The following is a 19,138-nucleotide window of genomic DNA, read 5'->3' as shown; positions in this document are numbered from 1 at the left end:
ACAGCTGCAGAAAAAAATCCAAAGAGTTGTTCATTTTACTGAGGATGTATTTGGCTATTAGGATCAATTTTATATGTCAACAAGATGTACCATTGCGGGTTAGAATAAAGGTATGACTCCAAATATTTCCTTTTCTCTATGGGGACTGATACATTTATCTTTCTTCCTTCTAGTGGTGTGGGCAGTACTGTTGCAGATTCTTGGTCCTCTCTTTTTTTGTTAGCATTCTGCCTGACTCTGTTCCTGTAGCTATTGTTTTCTTTATAAATCAGTAGGTAAGACCTTCTTCCAAATTCTGGCTGTAGATAGCCATAAGATGAAGGAAGGAGTTAAGATGCAGCCTACCAGGAACAGAAAACCAGTATTTTGTTCCTAGTTGATGAGCTGGTTGATTGCAAGTCTTGCCTCTTCTTTTGAGACTCACTAATGAACAGCAGTAAAAAAGTAGCCCAGGAGTAGCTCAAAAAGCAGAGGTGTACTGATTAGGCGTGACAAAAAGAAAGCAGGCATTGCCAGTATGGAGAAAATAAGGGTGTTGGGCTGAATGACCCTGTGGACTGTGGTAGGAGCAGAGAGATGAATTCATTTGTATCAAGTGCAAGATTACATACTTCAGAATAACAAGACATTGAGCTACAAGTTAATTGTTCATCAGTTAGAAAGGAAAGAGAAAAAGCTAAATGACAACAGAATGAGTAAGCCGGATTGTTGCAGCTCTGGAAAAGGGAATTGTACTGCTGACCCCTATCAAGGGAGGGAAAACTGACAAAGATCCTGTCCTAAAAGGTAAAAAAAAAAATGGGTATTGCTCCACCAACCAGTTACCCCAGCTTTATGTGGCACTTTCAGCATACCAGTACTCTACATCCACAGGAAATGTGTGTCTTTATCCCAGTGTACTTCAAAACCACACAACATTAAAGTTGTAAGAACAGCTGAGACTTCACATCCTTGCTCACCTGATGTGATCTCATTCACATTTCTATCCTCTACAAGAACATGGCTTGTTTTAACACAGCAAAACCTAGAGTACTTCATCCAGCTCTGATATCCCCAGTTGGTGCGAGTCCAGAGGAGGCCACCAAGTTGATTAGAGGGATGGAACAACTCTCCTATGAGGGAAGGCTGAGAGAATTGGTTTTTTCTAGGTTTCAGCCTAGAAAAGCAATGGCTTTGAGGTGACCTAACTGTGACTTTCCATTACCTGAAAGGAGCCTACGAGATGGAGAGGGACTTATTACAAGAGTATGTAGTGACAGAACAAGGGACAATGTGTTCAAGCTGAAAGAAGGCAGGTTTAGATTAGGTATTAGGAAGAGATTCTTTACTGTGAGGATGGTGAGTCACTGGAACAGGTTGCCCAGAGAAGTTGTGGATGCCCCAATACTGGAAGTGTTCAAGACCAGGCTGGCTGGAGCTCTGAAAATCCTGGTCTAGGGAAGGTGTCCTTGTCCATGGCAGGGGGGTTGGAACTAGATGATTTTAAGGTTGCTTCCATCCCAGACCATTTTATAAAAACAATGACTAGAAATGAAAATAAATTAATCAGTGAGGGGAGATGACTATTTGTGCCAAAGTATTGAAATGATGTGAGATGAAACAGGGATAAACTGGTCACAGATAAACTTAGGTTGGGAACAATAAGAGGATATTGAGAGTGGTGTTCCAGTAGGAACAGTCAGGATGCTTGGTGTCAAACAGTCAAAAGTGTGAGTGTTTGGTAAAAAGGTCCTGTGCTGGTTATGATATGGATCTAGCCCTGTTGAACCAGAAGACTTCTCCAGCTCTGCCTCTCTGGGGGCCTGAGGAGGCCTCTGGTCCAACCTCTTATGCTCAGAGGGAATGGTCCTAGTGAGAGATGGACCCAAACAAGAATGACCTGGCATAGCATCTGGCAAAAATAGCTAAGGAAGATTTTATAAAGAAAGAAATGTTAGACCAGTAAGCGGGACCCAGAGATTTTTTTGGCTGTTTGAGCCTTTTCTGGATTTTGGACACCAGAAACCTCTTAGTCATGTGTGCCTTTGAGACCCCATGCTCCTCAGAGCTGATGCTGTGCTTATACTTTGCGCTAATTAAACATTTAGAAACAATTTCATAAATAAAATAAATTGGATCACCAGTCATGAACTCCAAGATAAAATAAGTTGAATGTGAAAATTATGTCAATTAGAAGTGCAGTGACTTTTGACTTTTTATTATTACAAGCATTTGCATCTGTATCTGTATTTTTTTTTAAATCTGCTTCTATCCTTCCCAGTCTTGTTCATTTGATGATTTATGCATTTGATACAACAATATTATGTTAAATATTGAAAAGTTTGTGATTTAAACCTGACTGTGATTTGAGTTGTAAATGTTTCTTATGGACCTAAAGGCTTAAAAATTTAACATTAGGCTGATTTTATTTATTTTTATTGTTTTGATGTTGTAGCAAGACCAAGCAAGGATATACTTAGTTCATTAACAATAAATGAGGAAATAGCACAGCTATGCTGTCAAGGAAATGAAAGAGCATAGAAAATACATTCAGGACTATTTAATTAATGGTTTTACTCTGCATTGTCCTACTTTTTATTTTGTAGTCTTTTTTAAAGCACAGAAAACATTTTTGATAGACAAAGAATAATTATCTTGGTTGCTTTCAATTAAATAAATATACACGTCTAGAATGCCAAATAAAATTCAATTATATTGTTTGAAAAATAAAAATAGGGGGAGAGAGGTCTGAGCAGATGACTGTCTGTTTCTGTAATCCATGAATATATGAATATTGTGATGGACAGTATGTTCCTGCTTCTTTATTCTTAGAGTTTAGGTGCTAAATACACTTCTACAGTGGCAGAAAGAAGGGCACTCCAATGGCACCAGGGAGCACCTGGCTTTGCTGCCCGAGGATGCTGCTGGTCCAGCATAGCTGGGCTAAGACTTCTTCACAAAGCTTCAGTGGAGAAACCTAAACCTGTTGGGGAGCCCTGAGCGAGAATAACATAATCCTTGCCTTCCTTTCTTTGAACAAAAAAACCCTCCTGTGGCCATGGAGTTCTCCCTAGCCCAGAAAGAGGTGCTACCTCCAGCAGCCAGAGCTGACTGACCTCTGAGGCTTAGCTGGGGCAAAGCAGCTGTGAATTTTACTGCAAAGAAAAGAAGGAAAACCAGATTTGCATTTCGCTTGTTTTGATTCCACTACTTAAAACTAATCTCAGGGAGCTTTTTTATTTTCTTGAAAGCTGCTTTGTACTGACTAGCCCTTGGTATTTGTCAAATTCTTTGTTTTCTCTGCATATTCCCTGCTGGCCTGCTCAGAAGCTCGTTAAATTATGAGGATTATTCAGAGCTGCACTGGATAATAAAATGGTCTATTGATTAGTAGACTTCTAATTACTTGTCTCTTAGCATGAAAGAGAAGTAAGAAGATTTGATAGTAAACAAAGCAGAAAACAAATAGGGTGTTTCCAACACATAGGGGTGTACATGCTCGTGTGTGGCCTTGTATATGAATATTGTAATTTCCAGTTTATCATCATGAGCTTATTTGACTGCTTACAGAACTGTGACCTGCACAAGCAAACTGTTTGACAGATAATCAACCAAAAACTATAACTCCTTAATTTTTTTTTTCTGCAGTACCCCGTGTATGCACTGGAAGAATAACATCATGATGAGCAATATGTTTTTGATTTTCATTTCTTGTCATAATAACATGAAAGTTATGGCTAATTTGCGTTTTAACTAGGTATGTAGTGATAGAAATGAATATAAATAGTGTGTCAGAGTTTTCTTTGAATGGTGAACACCAGTAGTTAGTGAAACCTTTCTGCCTTCATCACATGCCTCCATACTGGTTCAACATTTCAAATCACCTCTGATCTTCCATAGAAATAACGCATATTCCACCTTCAAAACAGCTTCTCTAAAAGCACACATTTTAAAGCTGCATGTGGAATTTTTAAGGATGCAGATCTACAAGGCTTGTCTAGGAGTAGAGCAGAGCTGACAGCCTCTCCTCCTTCCATAGCACTGAATGGTGGGGTGATGGCAACACTGCTCGCGAGAGGACTTCTCACTTGTGCTAATAGGTGATTGTGCTTCCCTGAGAGGTACGAAAGCAGGGGACAGACTATGGGATGTTTTGAAAAGTAAGGATTAAAATCCTGGCGGAATTGCTGTTGATTTCCGAAGGACTAGGGTTTTTCACCAGCCCTTTAATGCCTCTTCCATGATCCACAAATCTCCTTCTGTGGATTTCTGTGGGCTCTGTGTGCCCGCCTTGTGGGTTTTTTTTTCCTAATCTCTTTCTTTAATGCTATTAACTTCAAACGAAAAAAACAACTAATACCCCACCCCTCCGAGCTCTGTATAGTTCTTGCCTTTGGCAAAATGGCTGAACCAAAGCAGTAATTTAATTAAAGTGTGAAAATAATAGTTCTTGTGAAGTGTTAAATTCTGGTTTTGTTGGGGATTTTTTTATTTTTTTTTTGTTAAACCTGTCCAAGTATCAAGGGCTCGGTTTCATGTTGTTATGCCCTTTTAAAGAATATGAGTTTCTCATTCAGAAATTAAGTAGTTCCCTTTGCTTTTAGTTCTGTCTGTGGATTGATATTACTGTGGTGTAGTTTTCATGGCTCTTCTAGTTTGTTTGGTTTTCCTCCCTGATAAAAACCCTTTCTTTTTAAACCTGACTGCTGGGAGAGAGGAAGGTGAGCAGCCCTGTGCTTTATAGATGTAAGCACTCTTGTCATCAGTCTCCTCATTTCCCATCACCTGGAGGTTGATGTCAGAGCACAATATTCTCTGCTAAATGTGAATTTCTTCATTAGTTTTGCAGTCTTCCTCTAGGCCTGTAATTTAGAGTCCTCCTGATAACCAGCACACAACTGCACCCATTAATTAGCTCTTCATTTGAAGGTTTCTTTCTTGCTGTTTCTATCCTTGTCAGCTTACAGCAGGCTCAGCTGCCTTCAGCTACTGCTTGAATCCATTATCCACGTCAGTCACCCTTCCTGTAAAAACCCAACGCACATGCTCAAGGAAGCCCCGAGCATCACTGCCTCCACAGGAAAGCCACCCTCTTCACTGTGCTGGGTGAACAGCCAACATCACATTGTGTGTGCTTTTGTGGGTGTCTGTGTAGTTAGTCAATAGCTGCTTTATTTTTCCATGGAGCACACAAAAGAGACACGGCCCAGGCTCTGCTGTTTACCTGATGTAACAGTCAAAACAGTCTTCTGAATAGAGAGCCAGCAGTAGGCACCCAATCTCTGCAGGCTTCTCCACATTAGGGGGTAATGGAAGCGTTTACTAACAGCCAAAGAAATTATTTATTAGGATATGAAACCTTTAATTTAGAAGGAGGGTTTCGCATTCTCTTTTTTTTTCCCTTACACTCCCACTCTGCAAAACGTAACAAGGCCAAAATTTAATGCATTTGTACATCTATTTCTAAGCTATGTGGGTGTCTCTGAAAAGGTATGATTTTGAAGTAGAACAAACAATATATTCGTAGCAATCTTCTTTGAACCAACAAGGTTTTAGAAACTCAAAGATCCAGATCAATCAAACCCAGTATATTACATTCTCCGCTCAGTTAGTTTTAGATTTAAACTGTTTTATAGATGTTGAAATTGCAATAAGGATTCCCCAGCTGCTAAAAATGGTTCTGATAGAGTAGGGCAAAGTCACACCTGGAGAAAATACACTGCAAACCGATTCTTCATCTTTCTTTTTGCTCCCCTAACTACCCGGTACAACAGGTTTCTGTCTTATGGTATGGATTTCATCATCCTGTACACATTTTGGTGTAGGCAGTTGCCCCCATTATCCTTACCAGAGGCTGACCCTGCCAAAGGTGATGAGAGAATTACTTTGAATCTAAAAAATTTGTGAAATACACAATCATATTGAAACATCAAATGCTGACAAAAGTATGAAATGGTATAAATAGATTTATTATTTACAGAATATCCTCAACTGCAGTTGCTCCCAGCTTATTTATTTGTGTGCACACAGATGGGCCTTATGTACCCAGGAGGAAAGAACACAAAGACTTTTATTTTTATTTTTTTTTGTTGTTCATATCTGGGGGAAGAAAACGTGACCTCTGACACGCTCTCTCAGAACAGGGCAAAAGGCAGATGTGGGCCTTTCTCTCCTGATACTCCCCCCCCCGACCTGTTTTCACTTTTACAACTTCTTGTGCTTCTCCTGGAAAACATACCTTGATGGTGTGCTGCTTCAAGTATGGGAGTTCTTTCTCCCCTCTCCTCTGGATCCTGTTGCTTGTTTGCAGGAGGAGAAAAACCTTTAGGTAATTTAGAAGTCTTCTCTCAGCCATGCCAAACTCAGCCCTGTTCCCCAGGCCCATCTGAATGCCCAGGGGGCTCATCAACACTGCTGAGCCTCTGGAGATAGTTCAGGTTCCCTAATAAACCCCCTGTGCCTGAACTGACACTCACTGAAGTGAGAATAACACCTCTAAAATCACTCGTTGTTGGTTTAAAATAACAAATCAGAGACCCGATCCATTGTTGCTCTGCATTCTCTTTGCCCCTCTACAAAAGAAGCAGAGGGGTCCCACGTGAATCACCTGTGAGGATTTAGGGCTAGTTTATTTAGGACTTTGTGACCTGTACAGAGGTGCACTTGGTGCAGAAATCAAGGCACATAATCCCTTTAGAAGTCTTTTAGACAGTGGACAGTCAGGTGCAAGTTAAGAGAGCCTCAGTACTTCCTAAAGACACGGGGGGCAAAACCCCTTTTCCCAGCCAGCACAGTATAGCAAAGGTGAATACATTCTAGTATCATCTGTGTAGACAAAATGGACCCTTGTGAATAATTAGACATTGTAATTATGGATTATTTTTAGTTAGAAAAGCGTGGGCATCATATGTCCAAAATTTCAGAATGCTGCTCTGAGTTTGTCTTATGTTTGATTATTTTTTTCCCACAGAAGGGTGGGAAACACTATTTCTACATCTCTCCTTTTGTAGATAGGATCAGTCTAGGAGGAAAATTTCTTTCTTCAGCTTTAAACATGCTTCCGTCAATGTTTAATTTTGCCATTTTAAAATTGCTAAGGTTTGCAGCTGTCCACTTTTAATCATCCTTGAAAAGATTTCTATACAGGTAGCTAACTTCTTTTCCCTTCCTAAATCTGTAGCTATGTCTCTTGCCATGTAACTTGTCCCCTCCACTCCAGAAAAGGCAATGAGTACCTATATTAAAGCAGATAGGTGTGAGCAATCAGGTAGTGTTAATATTTGCATGGGTAAGAAACATAATTTATGGAGCCAATTGAGACAAAATAAAGGTGCTCTATTTAATTAGTATAATAGCTGCATGCCATCATTTTCCCATTGCACTATTATGACTCTGTTGATTAACCAGGTGTAAAAGGATTTGGAAAGACCAGAAAAAAAAGTTAGGACATGGTAAGTAGGAGGTAAGAGGAAGCAGAGAATGGAAATATATATGTGCCCAGCACAACAAGTACATTTAATCTGTTTCTTGACAGTACAGAATTGGGAACTAAAGTCTGAGAGCTTCTGTTAGTTCCAAACAGGTAGGATTGATCTAAATTATGGTTTCTTGAGAGAGTAATTTTTTCCGGTGAGTTTTTCTCCTTCCATGTGCTTAAAAAAGGAGGAGGATCTTGACCTTTTAAGCAGTGGAAGGCAGTTCTCTTGAAGATTTTCATCACTGTCGAGCTTTTTTCCTGTGATCCATGGGAATGGAGGTACCTGCAAGCTGGTTCAATGGGTGCAGTTTGGATGACATGATGGGAGAGTTCAGACCTCCAGGAAGGAGATTACAGAGTTCCTGCCAGAAGGGGGTAATTTTGTCACAGGTGCAAGTACACTAAGTGTTACAGAGATGACAGAAAGTGTTGACACTGACACTTATTTCCCAGAGTTCAGTAGTTTAGCAGAGTGGAATATTGCAGAAGTCTCCAGGGGAAAAGTGAAGATGTCACATTGATGACATCCCAAATACTGCCCCAGTTCTCCCATGAAAACAGTAAGGCTACCTCCTTAATACCAACTCTCTCTGGATAGGAATGACTTTGTGCATAGGTAATTGGGAAATTAAAACTCACTGTAGACAGCAAACCCACATAGACCTCAAAGTCGTTAAATACATTTCCAAAGGACAATCCTGGGGGGTTTGCAGGTGACTGGGCATGGGCGGAGGCCCACCTGACCATAAGAGAGATGTGACTCTCAAGTTAAAATGACAATTTAATCCCTAAGGACACATAGGCCTTTATATTTAAAACTCACATAACTTTCATGCTCATTAAGCACGTTAGAAGTGGTGGATAATATATAAAATATCTTGTTCTCATCTCAAACAGCTTAACCTGTGATTGCCCTTAGGTTGAAGTGTAAGAACTGAAGGCTTCTGCCTGTGTCTGAACTGTAGATGCAAATTCTTTTGATAAAATTGTATTAAAAAAAAATCAGGGTTTTTTTGCTCTTGAGTAGATCTTTTTCCTAGATAAATTACAATAATTTTATAAAACTGCCTGTTCAGTGCAATAGCAAGGATTTTAATGATGATATGTCTGCACAGTTCCTGTCTAGTTAATGAAATATGTATTATATTTAGATTTAAATCAAATCTCAAGTCTGGCTTCTTCTGTTCTTGGTTTTGTATGGTGGGGTTTATGTCATTTTTTGTCTGTGTGTTTTTCAAGGATAATGCTGTTTCTGCATTTTAGTAACTATATAGATTTGTCTTTGTGATATTTACTACACTGTCCCTAGCTATGAAATATCTGCTATACAACTAATTTCATATCCCTCACTGCATTGACAAGCAGGTTTTTAAGTGATATTTTGTATAGTTTTGGCAAAATGCATACCTTCAGCAAAACTCTCATGTACAGCTTGAGAATGTGTACTCAAGCAAATTCAGGTTTATTGCTTTCTTGCATTTAGTGATATTTTTTGGTATATTTGGACTTGATTCAACAAAGCACTCAGGAGTTTACTTAAATGCAAAGTTACAAGTACTTAAATGTAAAGGCAGGTGCATTTCTAACTGCTTTGCCATACTAAGCTCATAACACTTACAGTGTCTTCACATCCTTTGGGTAAAATTTATCCTAACCACATCGTCTATTGTATTTTCATATACCATAGCACACCACACATGATGAACACATAGAGCTGCATCTCCATGAAAGGCAAAAAACCCCCTGAACTTGGCTAGATGGAGTGTTTTTCTCCAATAGAAGCAATTCCATTGCAAGCTGGTTTTTGCTGGACATCCAGAATCTGTAGGATATACCTTTCTGACCTAGCACAGCTCATAGCAAGCTGTGCTCTGCAGCATTTCTCTCAGCACTTCAGGGCAGGGCTTTTCAAACAGCATTCCATCCTCACAAACATCTGCTCAGCATTTGAGAGGAGTCGGGATCTGCCATCCATCTTTATACCATTCCTGCTACTGCTGCATTAGTTAGTCCCCTGGATAACACCCTACAGAACATATGACAGTCCGTTACTGTTAATGGTGCTGTTGGAGAATCACACTTCTAAAAAACACCACCTCAAGCAAAATATTGTGGATAATTTAGCACTGTCTTTCAGGAAAGCGCATGCTGGGGTTTGTGAAAGTTTGTCTTAGTGAATGTGAAAGGACCCCATTGTTTGAACCGCTGGAAATGGTACTTACTATTCTCATTTGGATAATTTTCTTAATGAAAATAGGAGTGTTTTTCTTACTTGCTTTGCCCCCCAGATGAACACCTTTCATTGAGGACACAGCCCCGACAGGGGTGATTGTCAGGCAAGCCACGGAAATCAATGCTGATGCCAGAAGGGCAGTCAGAGCACAGATGCCAGCCATGAGCATTGCCTTTCCTGTCCTCTCTCCTGGTCCCTGAGATGGGATGTGCAAAAAGGACCTGGAATTTTGACCGTTGCCCACAAAACACTGGATAAGCAACCACATAATTATGGCCTGATGGTGTCCTCTGCCTGATGGTCCCCTCTTCACAGAGGGGATAGGTGCAGAGTCAAGATCCGGGGATTCCTAGGGTGCTCCCTGGAGGGCCAAAAACTGCTCTGGATGGATATCCTGAGAGATTTACAACTCTGAGAGCTATCAAAATATAGTGTTCAGCTCCAGAAGACCTTTTGATTTTGCTGTCCCACGCTTAGAAAACCATGTGTAGAACAAGTGAGGAAAGCGCTTTCTGCGCCATCCACTGGCACATTGTCTTGCAGTTTTGCAGTTGCAGGGTCAAGAATCAGATTTCACCACAAGGCAGGTGTAAGAGCCTGAGGGCAATGACTTTCCTCTAATTAGAGCCACCTCATAGGGACAGACATTTAACAGACAGTGACAACACTTCTAACAAGCTATGAAGTGTTTCTTTCAGCATTAACTACCTTAGTTGTGACTTAATTGCAGCCAAATGAATATATGTAGAGAGCACTGTGTCCACAAAGCAGCTTTGCTTTGTGGCTTTTATATTTCAGTTCATCGAGAAAGGAACACCTGTTACACATGCTTATAATTTAATAACTGAATATTAAAAATCTAGGCACTACTATGAAAATCTACCAAATATACTGAGCCACATACCTTGGGGTTGAACCTGGCTCTGTTTAGAGGAGGGAGATGTTTTTCATACAGAGTAGATCTTATTTCAGTTTATTTTTTCATGATGAAGTGTATCGAGGCATTGCATTGTATTAAATTTTCTTTACTGGTATGTGCTTTGGCCATTAGCAGGAAGGTGTATGCAGACATATTGTTTGTCAAATGCTGTTGCAAGTTCAAAATGCCTTTAGAAACAGGTAACACACTGCCACTGAAATGGATGTGTGAGGGTACAGCATGTCAGGGCAGCCCTACCATCTCTGAGCTCCTGTCAGGGCAACTGCAAAGTTAGTTTCACTTGGCTTTTTCATCTCTCACTTGTCTTTTTCCTCAGCATAGACATCCATTATTCAAACTGTTTTTGAGGGCTTCTGGAAAAGCCCTACAGGAGAGTAAGGTGGGAGCTTAGTAACTTGCAACTGTTGGGATTCATGAAAACTGTTAAAGAAAAAAAAAAAAAGGGAAAAATTCTCCCTGGGACAAATCAAAGTAAAATGGTGTTGTTTTAAAAGGTGGCTAGACGTTGTGGTTGGATTTTGCGGGGTTTGTTGGCACGATCTGATGAACCTGTTTTCAGCGGTTGCTTGCTCAAGGTTGCTGCGGCACCTGTGCATCGCCGGGCGGCCGATCTGGCTCCGGCCAACGCCAGCAGACGCTCATCACGGGCTCCCATATGGCAGCCCAGACGTGCTGTGCTATCTTCCCACAGCATCTTCCCCATCGCTTCCCGCGCCGGGCGGGCGCTGGGCGCGTCGCGTAGGGAGCGCACAGGCTGGGGTGGGGCGAAGGGGTGGGGTGGGGGCTCCCAAACGACGGCGAGCCCTCCCGCATCGAGGCGCTTGTGAACTTGCTCGTCGGGGGTCTCCCGGGCTTATTACTGGGACTTTTCAAAACGTTAAGATAACGCTGCCGAGGTGCCAGGTTGACGTGGCACGCCTGCTTTGCCGGAATGACGGGAGACAAACCATTCCTCCACCACCACCACCACCCCCCTTGCCGCGCCAGCCCGGGGCGCGGGGGGATCCGCGGGTGCGGGCAGCGCCCGTTCCATCCCGCAGGGCGGTGTGCGGGTGCGGTTCCCGGGTGAGCGCTCCCGGGTGAGCGTTCCCGGGTGAGGGTTCCCGGGTGAGGGTTCCGGTGCGGTTCCCCGGTGAGGGTTCCCGGCGCGGTTCCCGGCTCCCGGTGCGGTTCCCGGCTCCCGGTGCGGTTCCCGGGCGGTGGCTCCGGGGGTTTCCGGGCGCGGCCATTGGCTGTGCGGCGGCGCGCGCTGATAGGCCGTGCGGATGCGCAGGCGATTCATCATCGGCGGGTCCCGCGGAGCGCGCCTGTCACCAGTATTGATTTCAGAGGATGGACTAGATTCCCTAGGATTTCCATTAAGAATTAAGGGCGGGAGGGGTTTTTGGGGGAGAGGGGGTGGGGGTGGGGGGAGGAAGAAGGAGAGGAGGGAGAGGGGAGGAAAAAAAAAAAAGGGAAAGAAAAAAAAAACCAAAAAAAAAAAAAAAAAACAACTGTAAGCACGCAGGGTAGCCAGGCAGACATGGATATGAGATGGCACTGTGAAAACTCTCAGGTAGCTTCTTCTCTCACAGCCGATGCAGCGCACAGGCGAAGCACTGCCGCATGCAGGGTTTAAGATACCTTTAGGCTGACAGCAAGGAGGAGAAAGGAAAAAAAAAAAAAAAGGCATTTATGCCGATTTACTGAAAATGACTTTTTTTTTTTTTTAATTAGAATACGTCTCCTTGGAGATTGCATGTCATTAATATTAAGATCAAATTTCTGCACGATATATGTTTTAAATCTAGAAAAGCTTTTAAATGTGTTGTTGTTTTTTTTTTTTCTTTTCTGCTCCAAGAAAATAACGCTTTGGTACCCAGAGCATGGATGCTGCTGGTTTTTTTCTCTTCTGCTTTTTTTGAACAATAGAGCCTTTTTTTTTTTTTTAGCATGTTTGCTACAAATTGTTTAAAGGAAAGGAAAATCGAGAAGAATCAAATAAAAGCATGAATAAAACCTGCTTCAAATAATTGCCAGGCTGCTTTCTTTTTTAATAATCTAGCAATTATTTTGGCTTAAATGATGCTTAAACCCTGACCATGCATGCTTTTCATCTTGGCTTAGAATATGTGTGTACGTGTGTGTGTACGTATGTGTGTACTTGTTTTGATTTGATTTTTTTTCAGTGAGCATTTGCACAACGGGAATTCCTGTGAGTTTTATGCATGCTTTGATAAGAAAAATCGCATATAAATGAATGACTGTATCTGACTGACTAATATTTGGTGATATATAATGCAAAGTAGTTTCATTTTTAAATGAGTTCATTCTAATCTTTCGGGGGAGGGTAAATCGCTGCATGTTTATGACAATGAACGTGTTTGTGTATTTTTTAAAGGTTGATTGTTTATTTGCTTGTTTCTAACACGGAAGAGCAAGGGGGGGGTCTGTTCATTTATTTATTTATTTATTTATCTGAAAATAACAAAGCTCCAAGGTATCTAATTTAAAAGACCTTTGATTAAAAAGCTTTCCATATTACCTGAAAACGAGCAGAAAGGTATGCGTGTTTGTGGGAGCGCTCAGTTCCTCTGGGGAGGTTCATGATCTTTTTAGCTCCTTATTCTCCCCAAGAAGAGTTAAAATGCCGTGGCACTGTCGCGCCTACACGCACCATGGGAATTCTGCTGGCAACACCAGAGCTGGCATCAGGTGGGACAGGTGTATCATGATAGTAGGCGAAGGCAAAGGTGAGGATGAGGGTTGCCAAAAGAGGTTAAAGGGCTTTTAAAGCAAGGAAGCAGCAGCTTCCATCTTTACATAAACCTCTCATTTCCCCCCATTAGCTAGAAAGGGGAAAAGCGTTTTTTGGTACATTTCTTTTCTTTCAAATGAATCAGAGGATAATAAAGTGGGGGGGACAGTTGTTCAGTTTTATCCTGGTTTACAGGTTATAGCCATTGTGTTGAGAGGAGTTATGGTTTTGGGGGGGCTTTTCCATGATTGTCTAAAGGTTGCCTGCTGAACTGGATCTGAGCTATCTTAATTATTTTTTATTTATTGCTGCAGTTGTGGGGCTAAGGATCAAACAGTATCTGTGGTGTACTGGGTATATTGTGTAATGCTATTTACATTTGTTAGCTGGGCTTCCTCAGAATTCTGCCATTAAGCCTTTTAGGGGTTGTTTATGTTATGCATTTAAATCACTGAACATGCCGTTCTGTAAGCAGCTCGTCTCTTATTGCTCTGAGCTAATCCATACCTGATTTTGCTCTTCTCATAGCATCTTACCCCCCAAAAAAATGTTTTGAGTATCTATTAGAGTTTTCCCATGCCAAATGGTTCTGGCCTATTGGTATCTTAGGCCACTACTCAAGTTTAGGCTGAAAACTTTGTGAATTGAGTTTACCATTCCCAACTCTCTTCCTAATAGTCCTCCACATCATCTAGGCTTCATATATAATTTGACACAGCTGACAGCATCCACTTAGAAGGAGCTTAGGGCTGAGTCAGAATGGAAATTGAATTGCATCTCAGCTCCCTAATATTAATGATCCTTCCAGGTCAGCAGAGGAGTAATTGCCAGGGCAGCCTGAGGAATTGTCCATTAAACCTGCCTAGATGGTAGCTCACCTGTGGAGAGATGCATCTAGGAAGCGTGTACAAAATGAATTCCATTTGCTTAATATAAGGTCTACTAGAGTTATGAATATCTCAAAAACCAACATGTGGTCTCAAGTTTAATACCAAGTAATGTTTCTGGTATTTTAAGATTGCTTATAACTAAGGCTTAGCAGAATTGCCTTAGATGCGTCCGAAAAAGCAATTCACAGAAAAGTCTGGTTGGTGGTTGTATCCTGAAGGGCAAGACTGTGTTTCTGTAAAGGTATAGTTTGATCTAAAACCTTGTGGCATAAAGCAAGACAAGGAAAGTTCATGTTGTCCATGTTCTTTAGTCCTTGAAGTAGCTGTGCATTTAAAATAACCCATTAATCAGACAAAGTTTGTATACACAACCTGATTAGGTGGGCAGTTGGACCTTTAAATCCAAAATCAATATTCAACAGGAATTCAGAGGAGACAGACAGCCTAAGGACAGTGTTTAAAAACTCAGCTGTGCTTTATGTCTTGGAGTAATGCTGATTTAGCAAGAAAACCCAGTCACAGTGCGAGAAGATTTATTTTTTGACCTTGTGCATTTGAGATGACGTAGAAAGTTAAGATTTGTCAGTATGGCTTTCCTGCCATGAGGAAGAAATGCAGAGGAGGTTCATGTGTTGCCATTATGGAAGGTAGCCACATGGAGTACCAGAGAACAGGAGTGCAAAGAAAAGATTAAAATACAGATGTTTCAAAATGAAAATCACATTCTTCTGAAAGTGCTCCTGTGCCAGGTTGGTGATTTAACAAAAGTACCATGATGAGGATAGTTTGGTGGCACAAATGAGAAAACAGTCTAACCTGCTGTAATCCAAATAGACTATATACTCTAGGATCTGGGACCACTACCTGTTCATCTGTCCTCTCTTTTCGCAGCTACTGAAAATCACGGTGTTTGGAACAGCCATGTAAACTATAGCAGCTCCACCTCATAAAAGGATTTCCCACTCTGCTGACACCCTTCTGCCTTGAGTCCCCCATTGCCACTGCTTAGGGGAGTCGTTTCCTCTCCTTAGAGCTCTTTATGTCTTCACACCTTTAGAGATGGTGTCATGACTTGGTTGGGTTGTGTGTATATACACAAAAGAAAGCCCTTCTGAGCCTTTCAAGATAAATAGTTGAAGAAAACAGCATATTCAATCTTAGCCAAGGAGAAGCTTGACAGTCAGAACTTGTTGGTGAACAGTGAATGATTTTCATAATGTCTTGGTTGACATCTTCAATAGCTTGGAATATTTTATAATTATTTTAGTTGTGTGTATTGCTATAAAGTTTAGTCATTCTATTTGTTTCGTGTTACTAATTCTTATGAATTAGCTGTTTTTTCCAGCAGCTAAGTGATCAGCTTTTCTGCAGCCAACAAAACCCTTGCAATCCCTCTGCAGAAGTACTTGTTGGGACTGTTTCTGTGCAGCTCCCATGCAATAGCTGGTTAGTTTTTGATGGGATGCTGCAAAGGAGGTCAAATTATTGTTCTGTGCCCATACATCCAGATTGCTACTAGCCTTTTCCCCTCTAATAATGCATTTGACTGTGTTACTAGGGAATGGTAATTCTAGAGAATGCACTTCTCTACTAGAGAAGGGAAAAAATGTGTGCAAAAAAAAAAAAAAAACGGAACTATCAGGGATTAGAAAGTGTCTTCTGTATCAGGAATGCTCAGGATATCTGAGCATTGTAGACACACCGGTTAGTCCTGTGCAACAGTGTGTCTGGGTTTCCAAAAACAGTGGATTTAGGGTGCAATTCTACCATCCTTAAAGTCAGTGGAAGTTTTGTTGTTGACTTCAGTGGCACTGACATGTTATCCTTGGCAGAAGTCTGAGAGCATAAAGTCCAAGTATGTAAGGACATATGAACTGATTTCTAAACCTATCTATCTCTTGGATGATTGTCGCTAAAAATATGTCAGAATTAAGTGGGAAATGAGCAAGATGGTATTTTCACCAAAATGATTCATTCTGAATTCCATCTCATGAACTGATTCCTTGCCAGTAAAGAGCTGGGAAGTTTTCAGGTGGTAAGGCCTTGCTCACGCTGAGAGTCTGTAAGGTCTAGGACCTTGGAACACTCTGGTTTGAGTCTAGCCATATGTTTTTGGCACAAATCCAGAAATTAATACAGTAAGTTGTGGACTTTAGCACAGAGTAAATTGCATTTCTTGGCCACAATAATGTTTGAGTCTTGTTCACTGGTTTCTCTAAATTGGCTGTGGTATGGCTGCAAACCAATAAAAATGAAATGACATGAAGTAAAGACGTAAATTATTTTCCCTAAGTTTCCGCAAGTTTTCTATTTTTTTTTTCATTTTTTGTAGTTCTTCTGATTTCTTTTATTCCCTTTCCTATCTATTTCAAAACTCCCTTGCTAGTTCACTCTCATTGTGAAGCTATACCACCATGTATACTGTTGTTTTATTTTTCTATATTGGAGGCTGAGGGAAATACTTGCTTTTCTGTGGTGGTGTTTAATGCTGCTCCACCTTAGTCATTCAGGGGTTTTGTTGGACTTTCAAAATTTTTCTATGGGGTTATTTGAGCTATTAACCAAATGGATTAAGTTAGTAGAGTTGGCGAGCAAGTTCAGTGTCAGAAAAAGGGTAATTAGAGTCTGGAGTTGTGTCTCTACCCTATGACTGCTACTAATTCTTACACATCCCTCAAAGCAGAACGTACACCTGGGGCACGACTGCACTGAAGAGGTGCATGACTATGTTTTATCATGCATGAGCAAAGGACCTTTAAGAAAGGTGGTTCCCAGAGAGTACACAGGAAATGAGCAAATATACATTATTTTTCTAGAGTATGTTGTATAGTAGAAGTTCATATGGCCCTTAGGAGTAAAGCATATTTTTGAGTTCCCCATTGATGTTATAATTACTTAATAACAGGGATATGACAGTGAACAAAAAGTCAAAATTTTACATATAATGCAGGTATATTCAATACTGGTATTAAGTATCATTAATGCACCAACGTTGGGGAAGCCGAGGACATGGACAAAGTACAAACCTCTGCCATGTTTTATAGCAGCGACGAAGGGGTGGGAGATGGCTTAGCCAAAATCACAGCAGGCCCATAAAAATATCCCTTCCGGTAAGATCCCTTGCCAAATGCAAATATGTTCAGTGTGGTTGATGTCAACGTCAACCACCGTAGCCTGGGCAAGCTCACTTCCCCTGGCCCGTGCCAGCTTCACGGTGCTTTGCAAAGCCAAGCTAAAAAATGTAGCCTGTGATTTCATAGAGGATGTCCATCTGCACCGAACAGCCTGAGCAGCCCCGGGCCCTCGCCAACAACTGCGTCTGCGGAACTGCCGCGTCCCACGTGAGCATCAGTGGCCGATTTCAGCACATGGTGCATCAGTGCCAGAAATAACTCTCCTCCTGTCCTAGGCATTCAGGGCACAATGCTAGGGTACTATATCCTTATTTAAGCTTAGCCCTGAGAAACACGGTTTGCATCCCTTAAATGAGTTTAAACTCAGCCTGGACCAGCGGAATATCTCTGCAGGAGTCTCCTGGTCTGTTCAGCGCATGTTGGATTATGGTTGCCTTGTTCAGTTGTGGTTAGGAAGAGACTTTACAGGAAATCCTTTATGTTACTCCCCTTCCTATTTATTGAATTTATTCCAACTGGCTAAAAAGGCAGTAAGATCTTTCTACTAACTCTTGCAGGGTCAGGGTGCATGAAATAGCTAAGAGAGAATCAGCATAATTTCTTTCTTTCTGCCTGTAGCTTAAGTTCTAGATTGCCAGTTGCACCGTTTTTACCTAAAGGCATGAACAAAGACACCACGCTTTCCGTAAGCTACACTGACAATTGTCATCTTTACCAGCCCTGACTCTTCCCTTTGCGGCTTTACCTGTGCAGCAAATTTCTATTGCTACATATTTCCCCTGTCTACAGGGCATATATAGGGAATAACATAAGCAAAGCGATAGCGGAGACATCTGAAAAGGCTGCAAAGGCGACCTTTGCAAAATACTCCTTCAGGGTTACTGGGGAGGACACATGAGGCAGAAAGGATACAGACTGACATTCAAATCTCACTGTTTTTGTGCACCAGACGGTTACAAAGGAAATAATAGCAACTTTTAAGCCCATAGGAATGTATCTGTCACTTTGTCTAATCTTTGCTTTCTGGCAGCCTAAAATAGGCGACTGAGATGGTAACCTAGTCCTGAAAAAGTCTGAGACAATTTTCTTGTGTCCAAACTGTCTGTAATACCTGTTCCCCATTGCTGTATAGGTGATATATCTGAACCAGGAATGGGCAACATCTTTTATGACAGTGGGAGCATTCTTCCAGTGTGCAGCCATTGAAAGATGAGGAGCTCTGGCAGCTGATCCGTGACCCTTGCTCCTGCCTTGCATTGTGCCAGGACTGACTTGACTGCTCTAGTAGACTTTGTATTATTCTTTTTATAGCCTGGTATCCAGACGACTTCGAGGATTAAAGTCAGCTTTTCAACTTCAGGTATTGCTGTACTTTGAAATAGGAAAACTGAAAGTAACCTGAGTAAATAATCTAAAAATATAGTGGGAAAGTGACTGATTCCCATTGGAAACCTACCTCAACTGTAATGCATTTCAATTCCAAGAGAAGATTCTCATTTATTTGTGATTAATTAGACAGAACCATCTTGAGATTACTAAATATTGGGATGACTCCGGAACATAACATTATTCCCCTTGAATGAACTATAAGCAGCTTCAGTTGTTTATGAGACTATCAGTGCATGGCATATGCCTGTACTACTGCTGAGTGACAGAGAGCAAAACGGAAAGATGTTGCCTTAGCCGTGTTGATAACCAGAGTAAGAGCAGATGAAGCTGTGAAAAATGTTAGTTAAACAATGTTCTCA

The 19,138-nt window shown here is 41.3% G+C and overlaps 1 protein-coding gene across 26 annotated transcripts in view; it reads left to right on the top strand.

Moving 5' to 3' along the window:
* The window catches only part of NRXN1 (neurexin 1), a 699,771-nt gene that overhangs the window by 633,391 nt on the left and 47,242 nt on the right, over positions 1-19,138 (top strand). For 2 of the 26 annotated variants that reach the window (XM_051783682.1, XM_051783681.1), the window contains exon 1: positions 12,084-12,184. The exons of the other annotated variants lie outside the window; for them this stretch is intronic. In XM_051783682.1, the coding sequence (XP_051639642.1) occupies positions 12,152-12,184 (33 nt within the window). In that variant the 5' untranslated portion in view covers positions 12,084-12,151. Of the gene's footprint in view, positions 1-12,083; positions 12,185-19,138 lie in introns of those variants that run through there. 26 annotated transcript variants of the gene reach the window in all.

Source organism: Manacus candei, unplaced genomic scaffold (assembly GCF_025592945.1).
Source record: "Manacus candei isolate 608988 ecotype Guabito, Panama unplaced genomic scaffold, ASM2559294v1 h1tg000017l, whole genome shotgun sequence".
NCBI lineage: Eukaryota > Metazoa > Chordata > Aves > Passeriformes > Pipridae > Manacus > Manacus candei.
Note: the sequence above shows the minus strand (reverse complement) of the source record. Positions and strands in the feature narration are given on the sequence as shown.